This window comes from Synchiropus splendidus, chromosome 5 (assembly GCF_027744825.2).
Source record: "Synchiropus splendidus isolate RoL2022-P1 chromosome 5, RoL_Sspl_1.0, whole genome shotgun sequence".
In the NCBI taxonomy this organism is placed as follows: domain Eukaryota; kingdom Metazoa; phylum Chordata; class Actinopteri; order Syngnathiformes; family Callionymidae; genus Synchiropus; species Synchiropus splendidus.
In genome coordinates this window covers 30,893,806-30,912,374 of record NC_071338.1, presented here as the reverse complement: position 1 = coordinate 30,912,374, position 18,569 = coordinate 30,893,806, and the positions used below count along the sequence as shown (strand labels likewise).

General features: G+C 45.0%; 1 protein-coding gene and 1 long non-coding RNA gene across 2 annotated transcripts; both read right to left on the bottom strand.

The window, feature by feature from the left end:
* Positions 1-1,289: 1,289 nt before the first annotated feature.
* On the bottom strand, positions 1,290-2,699 carry LOC128759280 (uncharacterized). Its single transcript, XR_008414573.1, has 3 exons — positions 2,029-2,699; positions 1,881-1,936; positions 1,290-1,763 (listed from the first exon to the last, which is right to left on the bottom strand). It is a non-coding gene; the product is annotated as an uncharacterized LOC128759280 (long non-coding RNA).
* Positions 2,700-6,497: 3,798 nt separating this feature from the next.
* LOC128759508 (ubiquitin-conjugating enzyme E2 Q2-like) lies at positions 6,498-17,790 on the bottom strand. Its single transcript, XM_053866517.1, has 13 exons — positions 17,102-17,790; positions 16,687-16,791; positions 13,462-13,584; positions 12,966-13,022; positions 12,505-12,645; positions 11,699-11,783; positions 11,103-11,163; positions 10,946-11,036; positions 10,825-10,883; positions 10,709-10,757; positions 10,549-10,644; positions 9,417-9,483; positions 6,498-8,647 (listed from the first exon to the last, which is right to left on the bottom strand). Exons 1-13 carry the CDS (start codon positions 17,258-17,260, stop codon positions 8,616-8,618), a joined length of 1,125 nt encoding a protein of 374 aa, XP_053722492.1. The 5' UTR covers positions 17,261-17,790; the 3' UTR covers positions 6,498-8,615.
* Between the last annotated feature and the right edge of the window lie 779 nt (positions 17,791-18,569).

The following is an 18,569-nucleotide window of genomic DNA, read 5'->3' as shown; positions in this document are numbered from 1 at the left end:
CCTGCGGCTGTTAAGAATATATATATCAGGAGAGGAACCTGGCTCTTCTCATGAATTGTCACACTTCAGGAAACACAGCAATCCAGACGAACGTAACAGTACGGATTTCATAGTATTTTACTTTCATTCTACACTGCGTGAACCACTCAAGAACTTTTCTGTGGTTGAAAGACTACTCCAATATCCAGATTTGGACCAAGTGATTGACAGTCCCATTGAATATGTTACCAGGAAACATGACATTTTCATGTTCTCCAGTGGTTAGCTACATGCTACATCTGCTTCTCCTTATGATCAAGAGTCTCATAATCCTTCTAAATCACACATCATTCAAGCGACTGAAACTGCAACACCATTATCATGAAGAGGCATTAGCTACGGTTGGTTAGCTAAAGCTAGCGGGCACAAACAAACCGAGGCGCCAAGACGACAAATGGAGTCAGTTATTACTGAGACATTGAAATTTGAAGGTGTGGAACGCAAATAGTCTGATAGGTTTTGTGGAAAGGGAGGAGCATTTTTTTTCAGGTCTGACCAGCCCATGTACTGCTAAAGCTTAGAGCCATAAATGATCCAAACTGTTGCACATTGTACATGGTTTAGCTACCCAAGTGTGATGAGCAGCTGGGAAAGGACGTCCTCTGGTTAGAATCACAACAATCTGACCAAAACAACAAGGACGGCTGGGCTGTTGCAACATCACTTGTAGATGAACAGGCTACATTTGAGGCCCCCTTCCACATGCCACTCACATTCCTATGGTGCACCACGAATGGCCCTCTCTTGCCAGCAAATGCTAGCAAAAGTTGCCGCCTCACGCTGCAACAGAAACTCAGACAAAAGCCACGTCTGCAAAACTGAGACTCGATAGGTACCAGACTCATCCAACGCTATTGTTTTCTATGTCTCCTCATTGTCTAGTCATTCCAACCTTGATCGCTGGATGAAAATAAACCAACCAACATTTTCAGAATAAATCAGAGCGACTTGACACTGTTTAGTGCCCTTCCCCTTTGGTTCCACTTAATCCTGTATCAACAGGAGTGGGTTTTTATAGTAAGTAGCAAGGTTCGAGAAACTGAGCTGTGCTGATGAGGAAGTCCTCCATGAGTCGTGAAATGTGACACGTGTGGCACAGGGGGGTGGATTCGGACTTGGGCCCTGACCAAAGCACACAGTGTGAATGCCCCTTAGAGATCAGAGATGTCAAACTCAAGGCCCCCGGGCCACAAGTGATCAACGATAAAATCTCCATTTACTTTAAAGAGTATATTAATCACTCCCACCACATATTACTACAGAATTCCCAGAATGCACTGCGACACTGCTGTTGGAATTGATTCCATTGTGAGATATAAAAGGTTTGAGGTTCTGCTTTAAGTTTTAGATGAGTTCATGAAAGCATCGCTTGCCATGTTTTTTCCCTTTGACTTACAACTTGATGTACAGTAATATCTGTGTACTTTTCTGAAGTAGACACAATGAAAAGGCAAAAGCATGAAGAATCGGTCAGGCGTAATCGTCGGAGGACTCACAGTCACACCTTGTTAGATCAAAGACGTCACCGCAGTGTTGACATCCATCTCACCGCCGTGCGTTTGTGTGTCCTCACAGGAGTGTTTGTATTGTCGTCCCTGCTGTTCTGCATGGAGGGAACTTTCTGCTACGGTGCCCACACGAGGCAAAGCCGCATCGCTCCTGCACCCTCTAATGGAAATCCATTTAGTGCAGGTCTGTGCAGGGAACCATGTCGTCACGCTGAGCTGAACCAACATTCAAGGAGAAAAACAAAACAAAGATTTATTTGATCAGTTTTGGGAGCAAAAGCAGCGCAGCGCCGTTGGTAGCTGATTGTATTTGCCGGCTGCTTTCTTACTCACCATTCAGGGACATTAAGAGTGAAGTGATTGAAAAATATTCAGTGTCCTCAGTGAGCCTGGCGGAATAATAACAATAAGGATGGTCCAGGACTATGGATGCAGCAAAATGCAGATGAAGTGATCATTAATATTAACAGGGTAAACTCACAGTTAAAGCCGGAGACGGTCCAGGTTTTGTGTGGAGGAATGTTGTCGGCGGGCTCTGAAGTGCTGCCGCAGAGGAAGCGTTTGTTTGAAGAGAATCTTTCTGCGGAGACATGAAAGAAGAAGGTCAGACGCTCGTGAGTGCGCTCAGATGCAAGAATTGTTTGGGTCTTTGAAATATTGTTCTTGGTTGCATGATAATAAGAACCTGCCCAAATATCCTTACGGACTCGACTACATTTCTTTATTGTCTTCCAGGTCCAGTTGTGATAACTGGTGACATTTCCCGGGTGCCACTCCATCAATACTGGCGTCATAAACCAGCACTTCAGCCACTTGTGCTAAGACGGCAGATTTTAGCGATGGATTGATAAGGCTTCGTGAAACAGTGTGCTCATTTTTAGAGCCCACTTGATGGCGTTCTTCGCAAAAATCCTTCTCAAAAAAACTGTTTGAATGAAACCTGACGTCATCTTTAAGCCGAGAGCGCCTCCTACTGTGCTCAAAATGAGGATACTGTTTCGTGAAGCCTCATCAGCTCAGCAGTGGCGGAAATGCTTCATGTTTTGAGTGGCGGGGGGGAGAGAAACCAACACCTAAACAGGGCGTCGGAAAGTAGCAGTAACCGCCATGATGTTTGTTTTCGTGCAAGGGCTGTCACACTGAATCGCTAAGAGGACCATGCCAGCTCGGGTTTTTTACTCCAACCAAGCAAGCAGGACCAGATTATCAACAGACCACAGTCACCTACACCTACAGTCGCGGATGGGACAAAAACCAATACACACACTTTTGAGAGTCAGAGTTGAATACGAAGATACCGAGGATGTCTAGGGAGTGACTGTATATTTTAAGATTGAGTATCACTTGGTAACATAATTCTTGAGGATACGGACGACAGAAACAGTTTCCAGCTATTGATCAAGTCATAAAGAAACTTGATGTACTTTCTGTGTATCAACAACACACTTGAACAGAGAACAAGGACGGTGAAGAAGAGAGTGTTGATAGGGTGGCGACGACTATCACTGGAGAGTAGCTTGAGTGCAAGGGACGTTTTGTCGGATAGTCGCGAGCCTTGCTATGTATTTTAGTATAGAGACAGTAGCTCTGACACAAAGTCAAAAGCAGAGTTAAAAGAGTCAGAGTTGAAGACGCTGACTCGGAAGGACAAGATCAGAAATGAGTTTATCAGACGGACAGTTCAAGGTAAGAGGAGAGACGCTTTGGACATGAGGGGAGACCAGGCATGAGGGAGGGACCAGGCGATCAAGATCAGTGAAGGTGGAGAAGTAGCTGTAGCAAGCCCACATGCTACAAGAAGATTTTGACCTCTGAATAAATCACTCCCTGGCCTTTATTTTTATTTTCCTTGTGCTCTAAAGATTTAATGCACGGTGAGCTCGTAAATCCACGTCCGTGTCCTTGGCGGTAAATCTGTCGGTTGCAGACCCGCCCCTCCAAGGACAATCGGACTTTCACGCCTTCGTGTGCCTGTCAGCCAGACACCTGTCGTTTCTAACATCAGGTCACTACGAGTCACCGCAGCGTCTTCATCCAGTGAGTGAGGCAAGGAACGACCGCAGCTGTCTGTCCTCTGTCTCCGCTAAACAACACACTCCCTGCCCATTAATACGCAAAGCTGGAATCATCTGGCTTTCTCCCGCTGCTCGGCCGTTTTCGGCAGCGAGACGGAGATGTGAGTCGGAGCTGAATTTATTCACAACTGCAGACGCTCACAGCCAGACAGATGCTAATGAGGCGGCTGCTGTTCTTTGCAAACATAGTTAAGACAAAATATATTCCCATTTGAATGGAACGCTGCTTATTAGACGCGATGCTGGGATCTTGGACTCAGTCACCTGCTGCTTTTTCTCTGAGCCGCTCTCAAGCATGATGGTCTCTGAAACTTCCAAGACCAAACCCTTAATAGGGCTGTGACCTTACTGCTAGATGAACCAGTTCAGGGGTGTGGGACACTCCAGTTTCCTCCCACACTCCACAGCCAAGAGTGAAGACTCTTGGTGGCCGCACCTTCCATTAGTCAACAAGAATTATGTGTTCTACAACTAAACCTGGGCGAAAAAAATCAACGGGCCTCGATAAAGTCTGGTCCATTTTTTCTTTTAGGGCGATACCGACCACAAACTCCTTATCATTGCGACGTCAAATACTATGATTCAAGTCGTGTCTGATGGCTAAAAAGTCCCATCACTTGTTTGTGTCAACAGAAAGAAGAGGAGTCGAGGACACAGCCGTCCAGCTGCGGGGCATCAGCAGCTCTAAAGTCGGTCGACCGGGCTCTGAGCGAGCGACTGTGGACTCTTCGTCACACACAGGCTGCTCTCTTTCCTCCAGTGACTGTCTCCATGCTGTGTTTTAAACCCCCCCCAAATAACACAGAGATAACAAGGCTGACTGGTGGAGAAACCACAAGCATAAATATGGATCTACAGAATCTCTCATTGGATTATCATGGATCGGCGAGCCACTTATCTATTCTCCAGTGATTTTGATTCATTGCTCGAGTCCAGCAGATGGCAAGCTCACTGTCGGCCATTAGGTTTTACAGATGAAGCTGTGGGTCCACGGCAGGGTTCCCTGGAGCAGTGCATGGTTCAGCACGGATCCTCTGTCTTAACAAACCAGAGAGGAGTCACACGCTCCGTGTCTTCGGTGACTGGGCCAGATGTGGTGACCTCTGGAATCAAAGTGGTTTGGTTAAACTTAGAAGAACAAATCCTCACCCAGACGAGGAACCAGGTCAACAGCAAAGCAGTGAACACAACAAACCTTGTGATGAAATAAAACACCAAACAATCAGAACCATTTAGACGTCTGACCTGGTGCCTGGAATGTAATCTGCTGGACAGACGTCAGGAGTATTGGACACAGAACCGCCAGCATTTTTTACCTTTGTCACGGCACTGGTACTTAACCTCTGGGATCGTGATTTCTGGACACAGCCATGGAAGGTCACATGTTTCCATGCCTCAAGTTTGTCCACCGTGGGCACAAAATAATAAGACAAAAATCAGTGTTTTGTATGTGAAGTAAATTTGGGGACACTATTTGACATAATACATTTTTGTGCAAATACTGAGGCTCCATTTGAGCGGCACACGAGATTGAAGCGTGCAATGTGAAACGACTGAGGCGGAAGACTATCTCTGTAGAATCACACCTTTTCATTCCATATTTTTAACTAGCGCAAGTCGCTTCTTGAATAAAAATAAGTCCTTTGTTTACATGAACCTGCTCTTCGTCCTCAAAAACCACTGACAAATCGCTCGAATATTTGTTAATATTGCTTGCGACTTCCTCTGCTTCCACGCACTCAGCCATGTTTGTGTGCAGAGTTGGTACCTCTGGTTCCATCACACGCCGCCGGTGTGTGATCCAGTTATGACCATCGAGTTTCTCAGTCGTTGACATCGGGTGTAAATTATAGCGGAACATAGAAATAAAATTTTATTGAAACTTTTTGAAGTCACAGAATGAAATCAGTATTTTTTCTTACTCTTCCTTTAAGGGTCTCATCTCTGCTTTCCGATGGCATGTATGTTTTGGAGCACATACGGCTGTCTGTATCAGAGCAAGGTCCTCCACGGTGAGTCATGACCCGTCACTGTTGGGAGGGATGGCGTTGCTAGATCGGAGCAGCGATGCAGGAGCCACACCTTTGCAGGTAGTGACCTCGCGCAGGGTGCTGGACTCGCGGTACGGTGAGGGCTCCTCACTGACAGAAGCCATCTTGCCACCTTGCTTCCAAAAAGGACACGGGGCAGACCCAGGACCTGCTTTAAGTGTGTCCTCGACTGAGTGGAAGCAAGTCAGCGAGCCAGTTTTGTGAGTCACCGAGAAGCGCTAAGATTCGAGGCTGAACACTGTGAAGGGTGCGATTCATCAAAGCTGAATAAAATGGGTCACAATATTTTAGGAGTCTGTCGCCTTTCCATTTTTCTTAATAATCAGAGCTGAACATGGAGAAATAATATAATAATGAACACACCCTCCGCACAAACAGCCCAGATACTCATTCACCCTTGAATGAAATAATTACTGACAGAATTACCTGAGTGATGAAGGAAGGAGCTGCAGCCAATGACGGGACAGAACTTCTCTGCCATCTAGTGGTCGCCAAGGGCCACTACAATACGATGCCAAACCTCTCAACAGCAACACCATCTACACCCACTAGAGAGGAACACATGAATGGAGACTTAATAATGGAACAATTCTAACTGCCTTGACTCGCTCAAGAATGGAGACTCACCATCAGCATGACAACAGCCTCTTCTTGTGACACGAGTATCTCACGCTGTGGTGTGGCATAAAGGTTGGTGACCATCCTGGGAAACGTTTTCAGGGCGGGTCAGAAATATGAACGTGATCACCACAGTTATGTGGTGGGATGGAAAGGATGATGGAGGATAGACGAGGCGCAGAGGAGAGTCATGGACCATGTGTGACGCTAAATGGAATGATTGAGCAAGTACGGATTCCCGACACAGTGTATTACGAAAAAAAAAAACGTGTTGTGGAAATCGTACGCCAACAGTGTGTCTGGTTTATCCGCACAAGATGCCAGTTTCAGGCTGCGATCAATCATAAGCACCTAAATCGCACTCAACTTCCCTCACAGTCCCAGTTACTTGCGGCACAACAAAAATAAGTCATAAAATTCTTTATTCATAAACTTGATGCAAGTTCATAAATTCCTTTACATGTTCAAAAATCACCCTTGCAATTGAGGGGAAAGGGGGGAGCAACCTGAAAACAAACCAAAGCATGCCAACAGTGCATAACTTCAGAACCCGGCCACCGCAGTCAATAAAGCAAGTAGGGATTCCAGAGGCTGGAGCTCCAACACGAGGCGTCAACTCAGGGATTTCATGTGATGGCTGACAGTAACTGGTCCGATCGAAGTCACTTGTCGGAAACCAGGTCAATTGATGGAGCATATTGACGGAAAACATTCTGACTGAGGAACCCGCTGCTCGACCTCGTAATGAGGAACAGAAGCCTGGAAACAAAACTAAAGACTTCCTTTAAACTTGAGTTTTGCTGCGAAAGTTGCATTGACATATACAGTAGATATGCTAAATAACAGTAAAGGTTTCAGTTCGTCGAATTAGCTGTGTTTTTTTAGACGCTTCTGGAGACGTGACTGATGACGACACTTGTGCGGGATGGATTCCTGAGTTCTCCAGGGAATGCATGTGTGATTCATTGAACCCAACAAAAAGGGAGGAGGGTTGGTCTTATTCACATCTCGGAATCTGCTAGAGCATCCTCAGAAATCGGATGAAGATGGAGAACTTTGTTGCTTATGCTGGTTATCAGGAGAAAAAAAGGCAAATGAGGACAACCACGAGAAAACTTGCAGGATAATCCAGACAGTCATCTGCATATAATTCACATTACGCTGAAGACTCGACAGTGCTGAGGTGCTACAGTGACTGTCGGGAGAGGTCGTGGTCCAAGCGGTTGGTTCACAGGAAGAGCTGGGTCCTTCTGGTGGACCGACGAGAGAGAGGTGAAGACTATTGCTGAAGAATTCCAAAAAACTGTGGCTGTGATGAGGTGGAAGGAAAGAAGTCCTCGAGAGGTAAAAAGGCCGTTTTCTTTTCTCACTCCATTTCAAAAGGATGAAGCAGGTGACACATGATTCCGCGGGAAAGCCCTCGCAGCCTTTCTGAGGTTTATCTGGTTGGAAGGGGCGAGACGTGAGGGGAACTGGAATGCCATGGAAAAAGAATAAGTTACGGAGCCTTGCAGTCGGGACACGCTGTTGAGGGAGTGTCATTGTCACCAACAACTGGAGTACAAAGCAATTTTCTTCAAAAATAAAGAGCAAATATCGCAGTAGTCATTCAGCTTACATATAAACAAGGTATACCGTTCCTTTTACTTCCGCAAGACACGTTATTCAGTCCTACGTAATCTGTCTTTAGAAGTTGTGGCACCTCCTGTTGGTCATCCAAGGGATTGCAAACTCCGCAGCCTGGGCCACTCAGGGCTGCAGGATAAATCATTTAAATCCTCTTGCAGAGTTACAAATGTCCATGTGGAACCCGATAACAGTGTGATCTGCCTGGACGTGCCCCAGATGCAGCAGTGGGGCCAAAGGTCCAGACGGTGGTGAAAGACGTCCATCTTTGGCGAACAGTTTCACTCAGACCACGGTGATGTTCTTCTCATCGCCAGCGGCGGCGAAGAGAACAAAAGCCACGATCTGGTTTAGTCAGGTGACACATCTCAGGCTCCATCTTTGGAGTGTCAGGAGTTGCTGTGGCGAGCACAGACGAAGCGCACCGTAGCTCGGAGATGAAGCCATGCCACACCTTTCAAACCGCAGCCAGCATCATCCGTGGCATGCTTGTCAGCAAAGCCCAAAGTCTTCGAATCCAAAGAGATGGACTTCAACGGCAGATCGTGGGGTCGTGGGGAACGTGGATAAATATCGGAGGAATGACTTCTGGGTCCATAAAACCAACGAAGAAAATCCAATTAAACTTTTGGGATAAACCAAGAACAAGAAAGAGGCGGAGGTTATGATGTGTGGTCCCAGAACAGGAGAGGTCAGTTTTAGCCGTCCTCCTTAGGGGGTGTGTACCATCCTGGATGTGGGGAGACAAAAGTACGGGTGAGGGCCCGGAACAGTTGATCACCATCGATAAGGACCAGTGTGCTTCGTAAAGCTGTGGTCCGAGCATCACTGGTTACACGCTTGTGATGGGCCTAAACTGAGAGCGCCACCTACACTGAGCATGAGGACATACAGGTATTCAACGTGCAAGGATCTGGTCACAAACAAGAAGCTCTTCTGAGACAAGTTCAGTTCCGCCCCTTGATCAAGTCCATTGCCATGTAATTCCTATCTTTGCAGGAGGGTGTACAGACTGTCTGGCACAGACAAGTATATATGTAAGGAGGGTTTTTTCCACTCCAGAACACAGTCCAGGACAACATCATACGAGTACTTCTCATCCACTCGAGTATAAATGTAGTGACAGAAGAGAGACACGGCTCAAGAAAGTTGACGTGAAAGTGTCCTCACCTTGAAAGCGCACTAGATGGCGCTCTCTGCTCGAATTTATTTGGATTTGAATTTCAATTTAACTTCACATCATTTCAAACCAAGAGCGCCACCTACTGAACATGAATGAAGACACTGAGAATTGAAGCCTGATCAGTCACCACTATATATATGACACTTTTTTGTAAAATCACATCATTGAAGGTGTTTTTAAAATGATATTCAGACAATCACTCAATAAAACACTTGCGTGACCTGAGACGGGGACCTTAAATACATCAGCAGGCTCACTTGTGCTAAAGATCAGTATGTACAAGGGTTCACCGGCCACCAAAAGAGAAGATACTCACCGTTCTTTTCGTGGATCTGGACCAGGGATTTGTAGGACTGCTGTGCTCTGGCTAGATTGTACTGATTCTGCAGTGAAACAAAGAAAGGTTCCATGTTAAATCAGCCGAGTCAGTCAAGAATATTCGGACCACGTTTTGCTGAATGAAGCTGCTGTTGCCAATAACAACAACACATTAAAGTACAGGAGATTAGTAAGCAAACATTTTACTCTGTTAAGAATGTTGTGTCATATGGAAGAAAAATGAATTCATGTCTGCCAATGTAACTGTACAAGTAAGATTCAACAGATTTGGACAAAATCAGATACAATTTTTCCCCCCCTAAGATTTGAAGTTCATCTCTTAAAAGCGCACTTTGATATGTACTTGTTTTACCTTTGATGTTCATTCATGAAGCGCTCGTGTCTCATTTTAGGTTGATGTACACTTAAGGTATATTTAACTCCGGGCCTGGTCTTCGGGGAATTATATTTGAAGGCAACGGCTTCTGAAGAACAGCCTGAGATAAAAATAACTAAGTGTTGCACGGAAGAGATTAAATCAAGGATTCATTTCTGGACGGTAATCAATGCAGGCTGCAGGTGAGGTCACCAAACGGATGTTCTCACCGCAGCCTGGTCAATGACGCCTTTGCAAGCCCCCACTTCTAATGATGATTTCCATCAGACTGGCCAGGCTCAGTGGGACTCAGGGTTGAATGTACAGCTAAGTTAACTGAGAAAGAGGTAAATTATGAGAAATACTTTGGACATGACATGGATCAAGTCATCTGGAGTGACATAATTCCGAGTCAGGGAACAAGTGCACAGGTCCTCAACAGTATGTATGTTACAATAAAAGAAAAAAGAAAGTTGAGAGAAGTAGAATGACGCACAGAAGATGAGTCTCCCAGCAAGAAATGAGCCTTGGAAAGTCAGAGTGCAGTTTTTGTTTGGTTATAGGTACGATTTTCTATTTCACATCTTGAAAAAAAATGTCTTTTTAAGCTAAAGAACATGTTTAAAATACTTGCATTACTTCTCACATACATTGCTATTTTTGACAACCGAAAAAAAAAAAAATCATATTTGACTGCGGGACCAAACTGGATGAGACAGGTGTCATTATTAGAGCACTTAAAAGGTCAACTTACTTTATTGGCTCCGAACAGCACTCTGGCTTTTCCTTTCACTAAGGTGGCATTGATCTGCATGATGACAGACTCAATGGAGTAGGCACTGCTCCAACCCTGCACACGGCGAACCAGCGGTCAGGACTCTGCTTCGACAGATAACAACTCTCAACTGAATTACCTGTTTGGTGAGAAGCTCCATGCAAAGGGCTCCTCCTCCGAGCACGTAACTGGAGCGAGAAGAGACAGAGGATGACAAATCATCCCATGATGATAGATTCACAGAAGGTCACTCACCCTCCAGACAGCACTGGCGACACCACCCGAACGAAGGGCGGATCGAAAGGGAAATTGTCCTGCAGAGGAACCAAGGCTGGATCAACTCATGTTCAGCCAATGAATCCACAACATCACTCACTTTGTAAGAGAAGTTCAGCAAGATGTAATCCATTCCTTCCTTTTCCTTTAAGACCTGTAGGTCGCTGTGGAGAGGGCTATCTGGGTCCACCCTGGAGAGGTGAGAGAAGAACATTAGAGCTCGACTGGTCTCCGTGCTGATGGCTCAAGACACTCACGTTCGTAGCTTGACGTGCCATTCGTAGAGGCTGTCGTTCACCAGTTCCACCGAGTAGATTCCTGCAGGACGCATCAGAGTTTAGGAAGTATTTGACAGTGGAGTGAAATCACACCACTTAGGTCCCGCAGTCTTCTATATTATTATGGGATATACGTTTTCAGAGCTATTGTATCTGAAATAATATTATCGTTCCACATTTTTAAGTAAAATTGTAAAAAAAAAAATAAACAATTTCACGACTGTTTACAGAACCCTTTTCCTCATAAACACGTTCCTCTGGCTTTTTTCCCCTGAATCACAGACAAGATATTTTATAGGAATCATCCCAGCTCAAAGTTGTGACAAATCACAACTCCAGACTAGAGTTGGTTATCAGTGGATTTTAAAAAAAAGGGTTCATGCTGAAGTACAAGCCAGTGTGTGATAAAAGATAGCTACATTCCGCAATCAGCGAGACAACAACTCTAAACAGCAAAAACCACATGATCCTGCTTGTTCAGTGGAGGAGAAAATCAGACGGAGACTTCTTTGTTTCCCCCCACATGCATGTTGCTTGAATACATTTACTTCACAGTTCGCAGTGTGTTGCCTCACCCGTCTTGTAGCTCTGAGACCTGTAGATTTCCCTCAGCTCCTTCATCAGGCGGTCGGATGCCTGGACCGACCCCGACACAGCTCCCTGTGAGAAGACGGACACTCAGAATGTAGCATTTCTGTACGACGTACAACAGATGGCGGTCCTCTTCAAATCAAAACGGATTCAATAACGCTTAACCAAGTCCACTTTACTTAAGGTTTTAAGTAAAATTACTGGTGGAAACGGTGCCACTATAAACTAAAGGCAACTCTCCATCACAAGACGACGTACACAGACTCCTCTACAATAGCTAGAGTTCTGAGGAGATAAGACAAACATGAGGTCCTCAGTTTGACTTAAACTATGAAATCACTTTTCTTTATGGGGAGTGAAAAAAGAAAGAAATACCAGCTGATGTTTTTGAACTTGAAGATTAAAGATTATTGATGATATTGGTTGTTGCATTTATTTGAAGTCTGTGAGAGTCACATGCAGAAGAAAGCGTCTCCGTGAATCGCTCTCAACTGATCCCATTTAGTGAAATTTGAAAGCGTGTCCTAAAAATAATAAGCGTCTAAGAAGTGACAAATGTTGGGGTTTGTGTAGAGTCGGTTGTTTGAAACAACACAAGCCAAATATGCAATGAAAACCACTATTTTGTGTCCATCAAAAGGTCATTTTAAATATTGATCATCAAGATATTATGACGCACTTGATACCAAGTGAATTTTGGCCACTGATTTTAGATGGTATCTGTTTGCATTTGTTGTCAGCCATGTTTTACAGAAGACTTCTTCTGTAAATTAATTCTCACAGTGCTTACATTTAAATGGTCCTGTCTTTGGTTCTTCCTGATCTTCTCCAGGATGGCGAGGTTCTCCTTCTCGATGCCGTCATCCTCAGACTTCTTACCATCGACTGGCTCCTCTTCTTTCATCTCATAGTGGTCCAGGTCCTCGATGTCCTGTTGGAGAACATCATGTTAACCATCTTCCTGTGATCACAACACACTGGAAAACTGTGGTGACAAACATCTGAATCTTTCCCTCACGATTAGGAGCCGACTGTGGTGCATAGCTAGTAAACAGCGGCGCAGTACATGTAAAGAGTTTGACCCAATTCCTGAAGGCAGTGTAAACAGAGCCGCTGTTTGACCTCACAATCCAAACTATTCAACAGATCTGAGATTAAACTGGAAATACAAATGAAACCAAGTGTTGAAAGAAGTGTGTTTCTGCTGGACCTGACCTCAGCAGTCAACATGTTCTCACGGTGACATCATACCTCTCCCATCTCTTCCTCCTCCTCCTCTTCTGATGTGACCTCCTCCGTTCCATTTTGCTGAAAGCATGACAAACAAGCAAGACAACAGTATGAATATAAAAGAAGCAGACAAATTAAAACTAACAAAACAGGACTCAGTGTGAGTAGAGTCAGAGGTAAAGCTACTGACGTTGTCATTGGAAGGAGATGACGTGAAGAGAAATGAGTGCATCAGAGAAATATGTGGAAAAGTTTGGAGACACAGTTAGGGAGGACAGATGGTTAGGATTCATGGAGTGTTGTTAAGTATGAGGACCCGGAGAGGATAGGTGTGTTTCCCAATCCTAGTAAACAGAGGCTCTTAAAATAAGAACTAAAGATAGCATGACTTTTTTTTACATACTGGGACCTTTTCAGACATGAATGCAAATCAAAAGTGACTCAGATGTGAGACACATGCGTACAGATGAAAGCTGTAAAAGCTAAACAAGGAGCAGAACGTCGGTGGATAGCATACCTTCCTCTCCTGTCCCACGGGCCCTGCAGGCAGTGGCTGATCCAGCATCTCCACATCTGGGTGCTGAGGAAGGTTGTAGAGGCGGCAGAGGTCACAAATGAGCTTCTTCAACTGCTGCAGTAGCTGGACGTGAGAGAACACTTCAGATCAGCACAGTGTCTGCAATCTACTTCACTAGTGTGAGATGAATGTGCGCTGCCTCCACAGCAGGCGGCGATTCGATCAGAAGAATGAATGGACTCTATCAAGAATTTTACATTTCAAAAGCAGCATTTTTAAAGCTCACATTGATTATTTAAACTACTATGAACAGATGCATCTTTAGTCTGATAGTATCCTTGCAAGAAAAAAAAACTAAAAATTAAGTCTAAATTTGAATTTTATATGAATGTTTCGCCAGGTTGAGGTTTGACTTGACACAGACACAGAGGAGAGACAAAGTTGACCAAGATAGACCTCCATGCTGTGGCAAGAAAATAGTAAAGGAAAAAGACATGACATGTTTCTATGGCACATTTCACCCTGGAGGCTCAGCAGCTGCAACAACTATCTCTTTATTAGCTTCTGCAATCCTCAGATCAGTTGTTTCTAAGAAGCCAGATTGATCCGCTAGCTTGATTTGTGAGTTCTTGTCATCCACAAACCTCATGTTTTTTCCCCAATTGGGAAAAAAACAAGGTCAGATGAAAAAAATGAATCACATTGGCAATGTTATATCGGATAACTACTGGGTATTCTGTGAAAAACAAAACAAAACAAAACACATAACCCAAAAAAAAAGACTTCCAAAGGTTACAAACAGCAGCCGTTGTGTTCAGGTCTTTTCAAATGTCAGTCAACGTAAAAGGAAAAACATCTGCGCTACTGTTTAGAGCACTGACACAAACGCTGATGTTATCTGTGCCTTTCAACAGACACTATTCGATGTGAAACAAGACAAACAAAACGCAGGTATTCATTCACTTTATATAAGCTATAAGAAACCAGGAAAGTCTAGTTAACTTTCAGTTCTGTAGATTCAACACGGAACAGATTCTTGAAACTGAAAACTTCCAAAGAACAATGAAACTGAAAACTTCCAAAGAACTATTGCAGAGGTAAATTAATTGCACAGACTCCAAAACCACTTAGACCATTCAATTTTTTCTCAGCTTTAAGGTCACATGGCTAAATCCAGAGAGGGGTAATTTAGTAGTTTTTCTGACATGAAACATTATAGTGTGTTGTACACGAGGTCCATGCTATTCTTTCTTTCCATAACATACTTGAATGAATAAAACACATTATTTTTTTGAAAGGATGAAATACTATGAAGACCACACCAACCCGAGACCAAGACAGTATCAAGACCGCAGAGCATCAAGACCAAGACAAGACCAAGAAATGTGGAGATCAAGACCAAGACACAGTTTATATAAGGTGTCTCCAACTGATGCACAAATGTGAGACAGGTTTTTGTTCCAATGAAACAAGCGCAAGCTGGTACTCAGGTGACAGCTGAAACAAGCAGCACCAGCAACAAAGAACAGCACTCATTGTGGCGGTTTTGTGGATCAGATTGAGGCCCCTGATAAATACCAAAGAAAAAACACAACAAAACTGAACAAAACACCTGAATCCTTCTTTTACCAATTACACGAAGAGTTTTCTCAGTCTGTGTAGACCGATCTTGAATAGAAATCCTGTGTCCATCCCACTCGAGACAAGGCTGAGTAAAAATGCACTCAAGACCAAGAGACTGAAAAAGTGGTCTCGAGACCAAGACCAATCTCGAGTACTCGAGTACACAATCCCGAAGACAAACCACATGGGCGTCCACACAGTATCACTTCAGGCATACAAAAACACAATCAAACTTTCCACCAGGTGTCTGGGCATGAATTCACTTATCAGTAAGCACACATGAAGTTGATTAATAATCCACTATTTCTGCACAAAGATCTCCGTCATTACCTCTTCATATTCTGACAGCAGTTACTGCTTCCCTGCTATTTTAAGAGCAAACATTCCAGTGGGGAAAAGGAACAAAGACAGAAGGGTGAACGTGTGTTGTTGAGGAGGCGTGTGGAGCATCTGGATGAGAAATCTGCCAGTGTTTGAAGACAACGTTGCGATCAAAGCTACCAAAACATGGCTGGGGATATTCTCGCCGCCTCAAGAATGGTGGTGAGACTTTAAAAGAGAATGAGAGCACCGAAGGACACGGGTTTCAGATCTGAATTCTGATCTATGTCCATCACTGAAAACGGAGTATAAAAGTCCGCACACTGAAGACAAATCAAACGCTGGCGGGGACCCACAAGCCTTTACTACGGATCACACCAATGATATAAGAGACTGGAGAGTGTCAGACCAAGTGCCTGGACATAAGGGAACGACAAGGTTAGGATTTTCAGTCACAAAGGCTGAGTTTCAATGTATCCATTCAGGGATTGACTGACTGACAGAGGACAACACACATATATGACACAGAACTTACACAACCTCTGCTCTGGACAGGGCCCAAGACAATGTAAAAAATGTGGACAACCCATACTGACTGCAGCATTCTCCAGTAAAACACACCAGCATTATCAGTAAAAGAGCAGTTAAGATGAGCCGACGACTCAGAGAGGCTTATTTCCTGAACAACAATGATGCATTCAAGGCCACCTCGCAAAGGGATGGAAAAGCACTTCCTCGCACTTCTTGAGGTATCAAAAAGGAGAAAGCACACTGAGTTTCTCTCATTCGTCTTGTTTTTCTTTCTGTGCACAAGCACTTTTCGTATGTAGCCTCGGGTGTCATTAAAATAACAGTCAGGTTTACACTCACAGAGGTGTCAGTGAAAGAGCTGCGGCTCGATCGAGATGAACATGGTCCATCAGTGTTATTAGAAACACGATCCTAAAACTGGAGCCTTTTTCTGCCGAGATTTTGAACTAATTATGCATTTCACATTTGTTTCTTGTTTGTGGAGAAATATTTTTCCTGTACGTAAATGTAGCTATTTAGTTTAGCCAATTACTATTAATATTGTGTTCTTGCTATTCTCAGGACGCTCTTTTGGGGTGTAATTCAGTGCAGATCCAGTGAAAACTTGAGACTGACAGTCGGGAAAATACAGATAATCATTGGCTTGTGGACATTCTGCAGGAAAGGATGGAGCCTGAGGCTGTGCATGAAGGTACTGACCACTGCAGACATTCAGTGATGCAAACAAGGCCAATCACAGTTGGTAGTTACCAGTGTGCTGCCCTTCCTCACGTCTTCCAAACGCTCCAGGACTTGGGCCAAACTCGGGTCGTCCGAGTCCACGAACCATATCGGAGGCGTGGAAGGATACGACTCCTAAAGACGGTGAAGAGAAAAGTCACATGAAACCATCGGCGGCTGAAGCGAGTACACGGGGTCACGCTGATGACGACATTGAGACTACAGCTAGCCAGCAGCTGACGCACTTCCACGACAATAAATGTTCATTTTCGTCTGAATACTTCGGTCTAATTCGAATGACAGCGTTACAATGGTATGATGAACAGGGTGGAATATGTCGCTCACGCTGTCATTGCACACGGAGCCTAGTTTTAACGTGACAAGTTCAGTAGCTAACTTTAGCTCGGCGGCTACAAAACAGCGGTGGTGCGTTCACGTCCCTTACCGTGATGTTACAGTGGATTATGAGCAGCTTGTCCCCGGTCACGTTAAACTGGCAACTCAGCTCATCGGGCTTCCAGTCTATGATCCGGAACCGTTCGTGATTCGGGTCGAAAATGGACTCTAGAAACTTCAGTTCGGCCTTCAGCCCCGACACCGACATCTTCCACGCATCTCCGGCCGGGCCGCTGGGGAGGGGACAAGTCGGGGCTTCAGCCTTTAGCTCTAGCCGCGGCGGGTATTCCGCGCAGAACCGGGAGGTTTGGTGAAGAAAGTGCTCCCCCAAGGCCGGTGTGGAAACGCTGGAGCCCGCTGCGGCGTCAGCACAACCGCCGCGGTTGCTATGCTAACGCGCTGATCCCCGCTGTTGTTGTCTTTCCGTCTATTGTTGTTCCTCTACGGTCACAACGTCACCGCCCGGGCTGCAGCAGCGCCCCGGATCCGTCTCCTGTCCCGCGGGTTCATGTCATCCAGTCAGCCGTGGGGCGGATTTCCACGGGGGGGAACTTCTAGCACAGCCCTGCGGGGAGTGTGTTTCTCATCCCGGTAGCTGCTGCTGCCGCCTCTGTGGGGTTTAAAGATGGCGTTCAGCTGCTCCCAGCACCATCCGCGTCCACATCGCAGCTCCGTCAGTCAAAAGTTTCAAGGCGACTCCGTCATCCGCCCCGAACACAACAGCGACTCAGACATGCAGAAAAGCAAGCGAGGGAATCCAGTTGAGTGTCGCCTGGGAGGAGGCCCTGGGGCAGACCCAGGTCACATGATCACGATACAAGTGCGTCGGTCACTTTAAGGACTTTTATTTTGAAGCAAACTCTCTTCTTTCACAAACCGTTGAGAGTTATTCTTTCAAGATGTAACAATCATGTTTAAAGTGCTTTAAACACTGCAGTATTGGGAGGAGGCCTTGGGGCAGACCCAGGTCACATGATCACAATACAAGTGCGTCGATCACTTTAAGGACTTTTATTTTTTGAAGCAAACTCCCTGCTTTCACAAACCGTTGAGAGTTATTCTTTCAAGATGTAACAATCATGTTTAAAGTGCTTTAAACACTGCAGTATTGGGATGAGGCCCTGGGGCAGACCCAGGTCACATGATCACAATACAAACGCGTCGGTCACTTTAAGGACTTTTATTTTGAAGCAAACTCCCTTCTTTCACAAACCGTTGAGAGTTATTCTTTCAAGATGTAACAATCATGTTTAAAGTGCTTTAATCACTGCAGTATTGGGAGGAGGCGCTGGGGCAGACCCAGGTCACATGATCACAATACAAGCGCGTCGGTCACTTTAAGGACTTTTATTTTGAAGCAAACTCCCTTCTTTCACAAACCGTTGAGAGTTATTCTTTCAAGATGTAACAATCATGTTTAAAGTGCTTTAAACACTGCAGTATTGGGAGGAGGCCCTGGGGCAGACCCAGGTCACATGATCACAATACAAGCGCGTCGGTCACTTTAAGGACTTTTA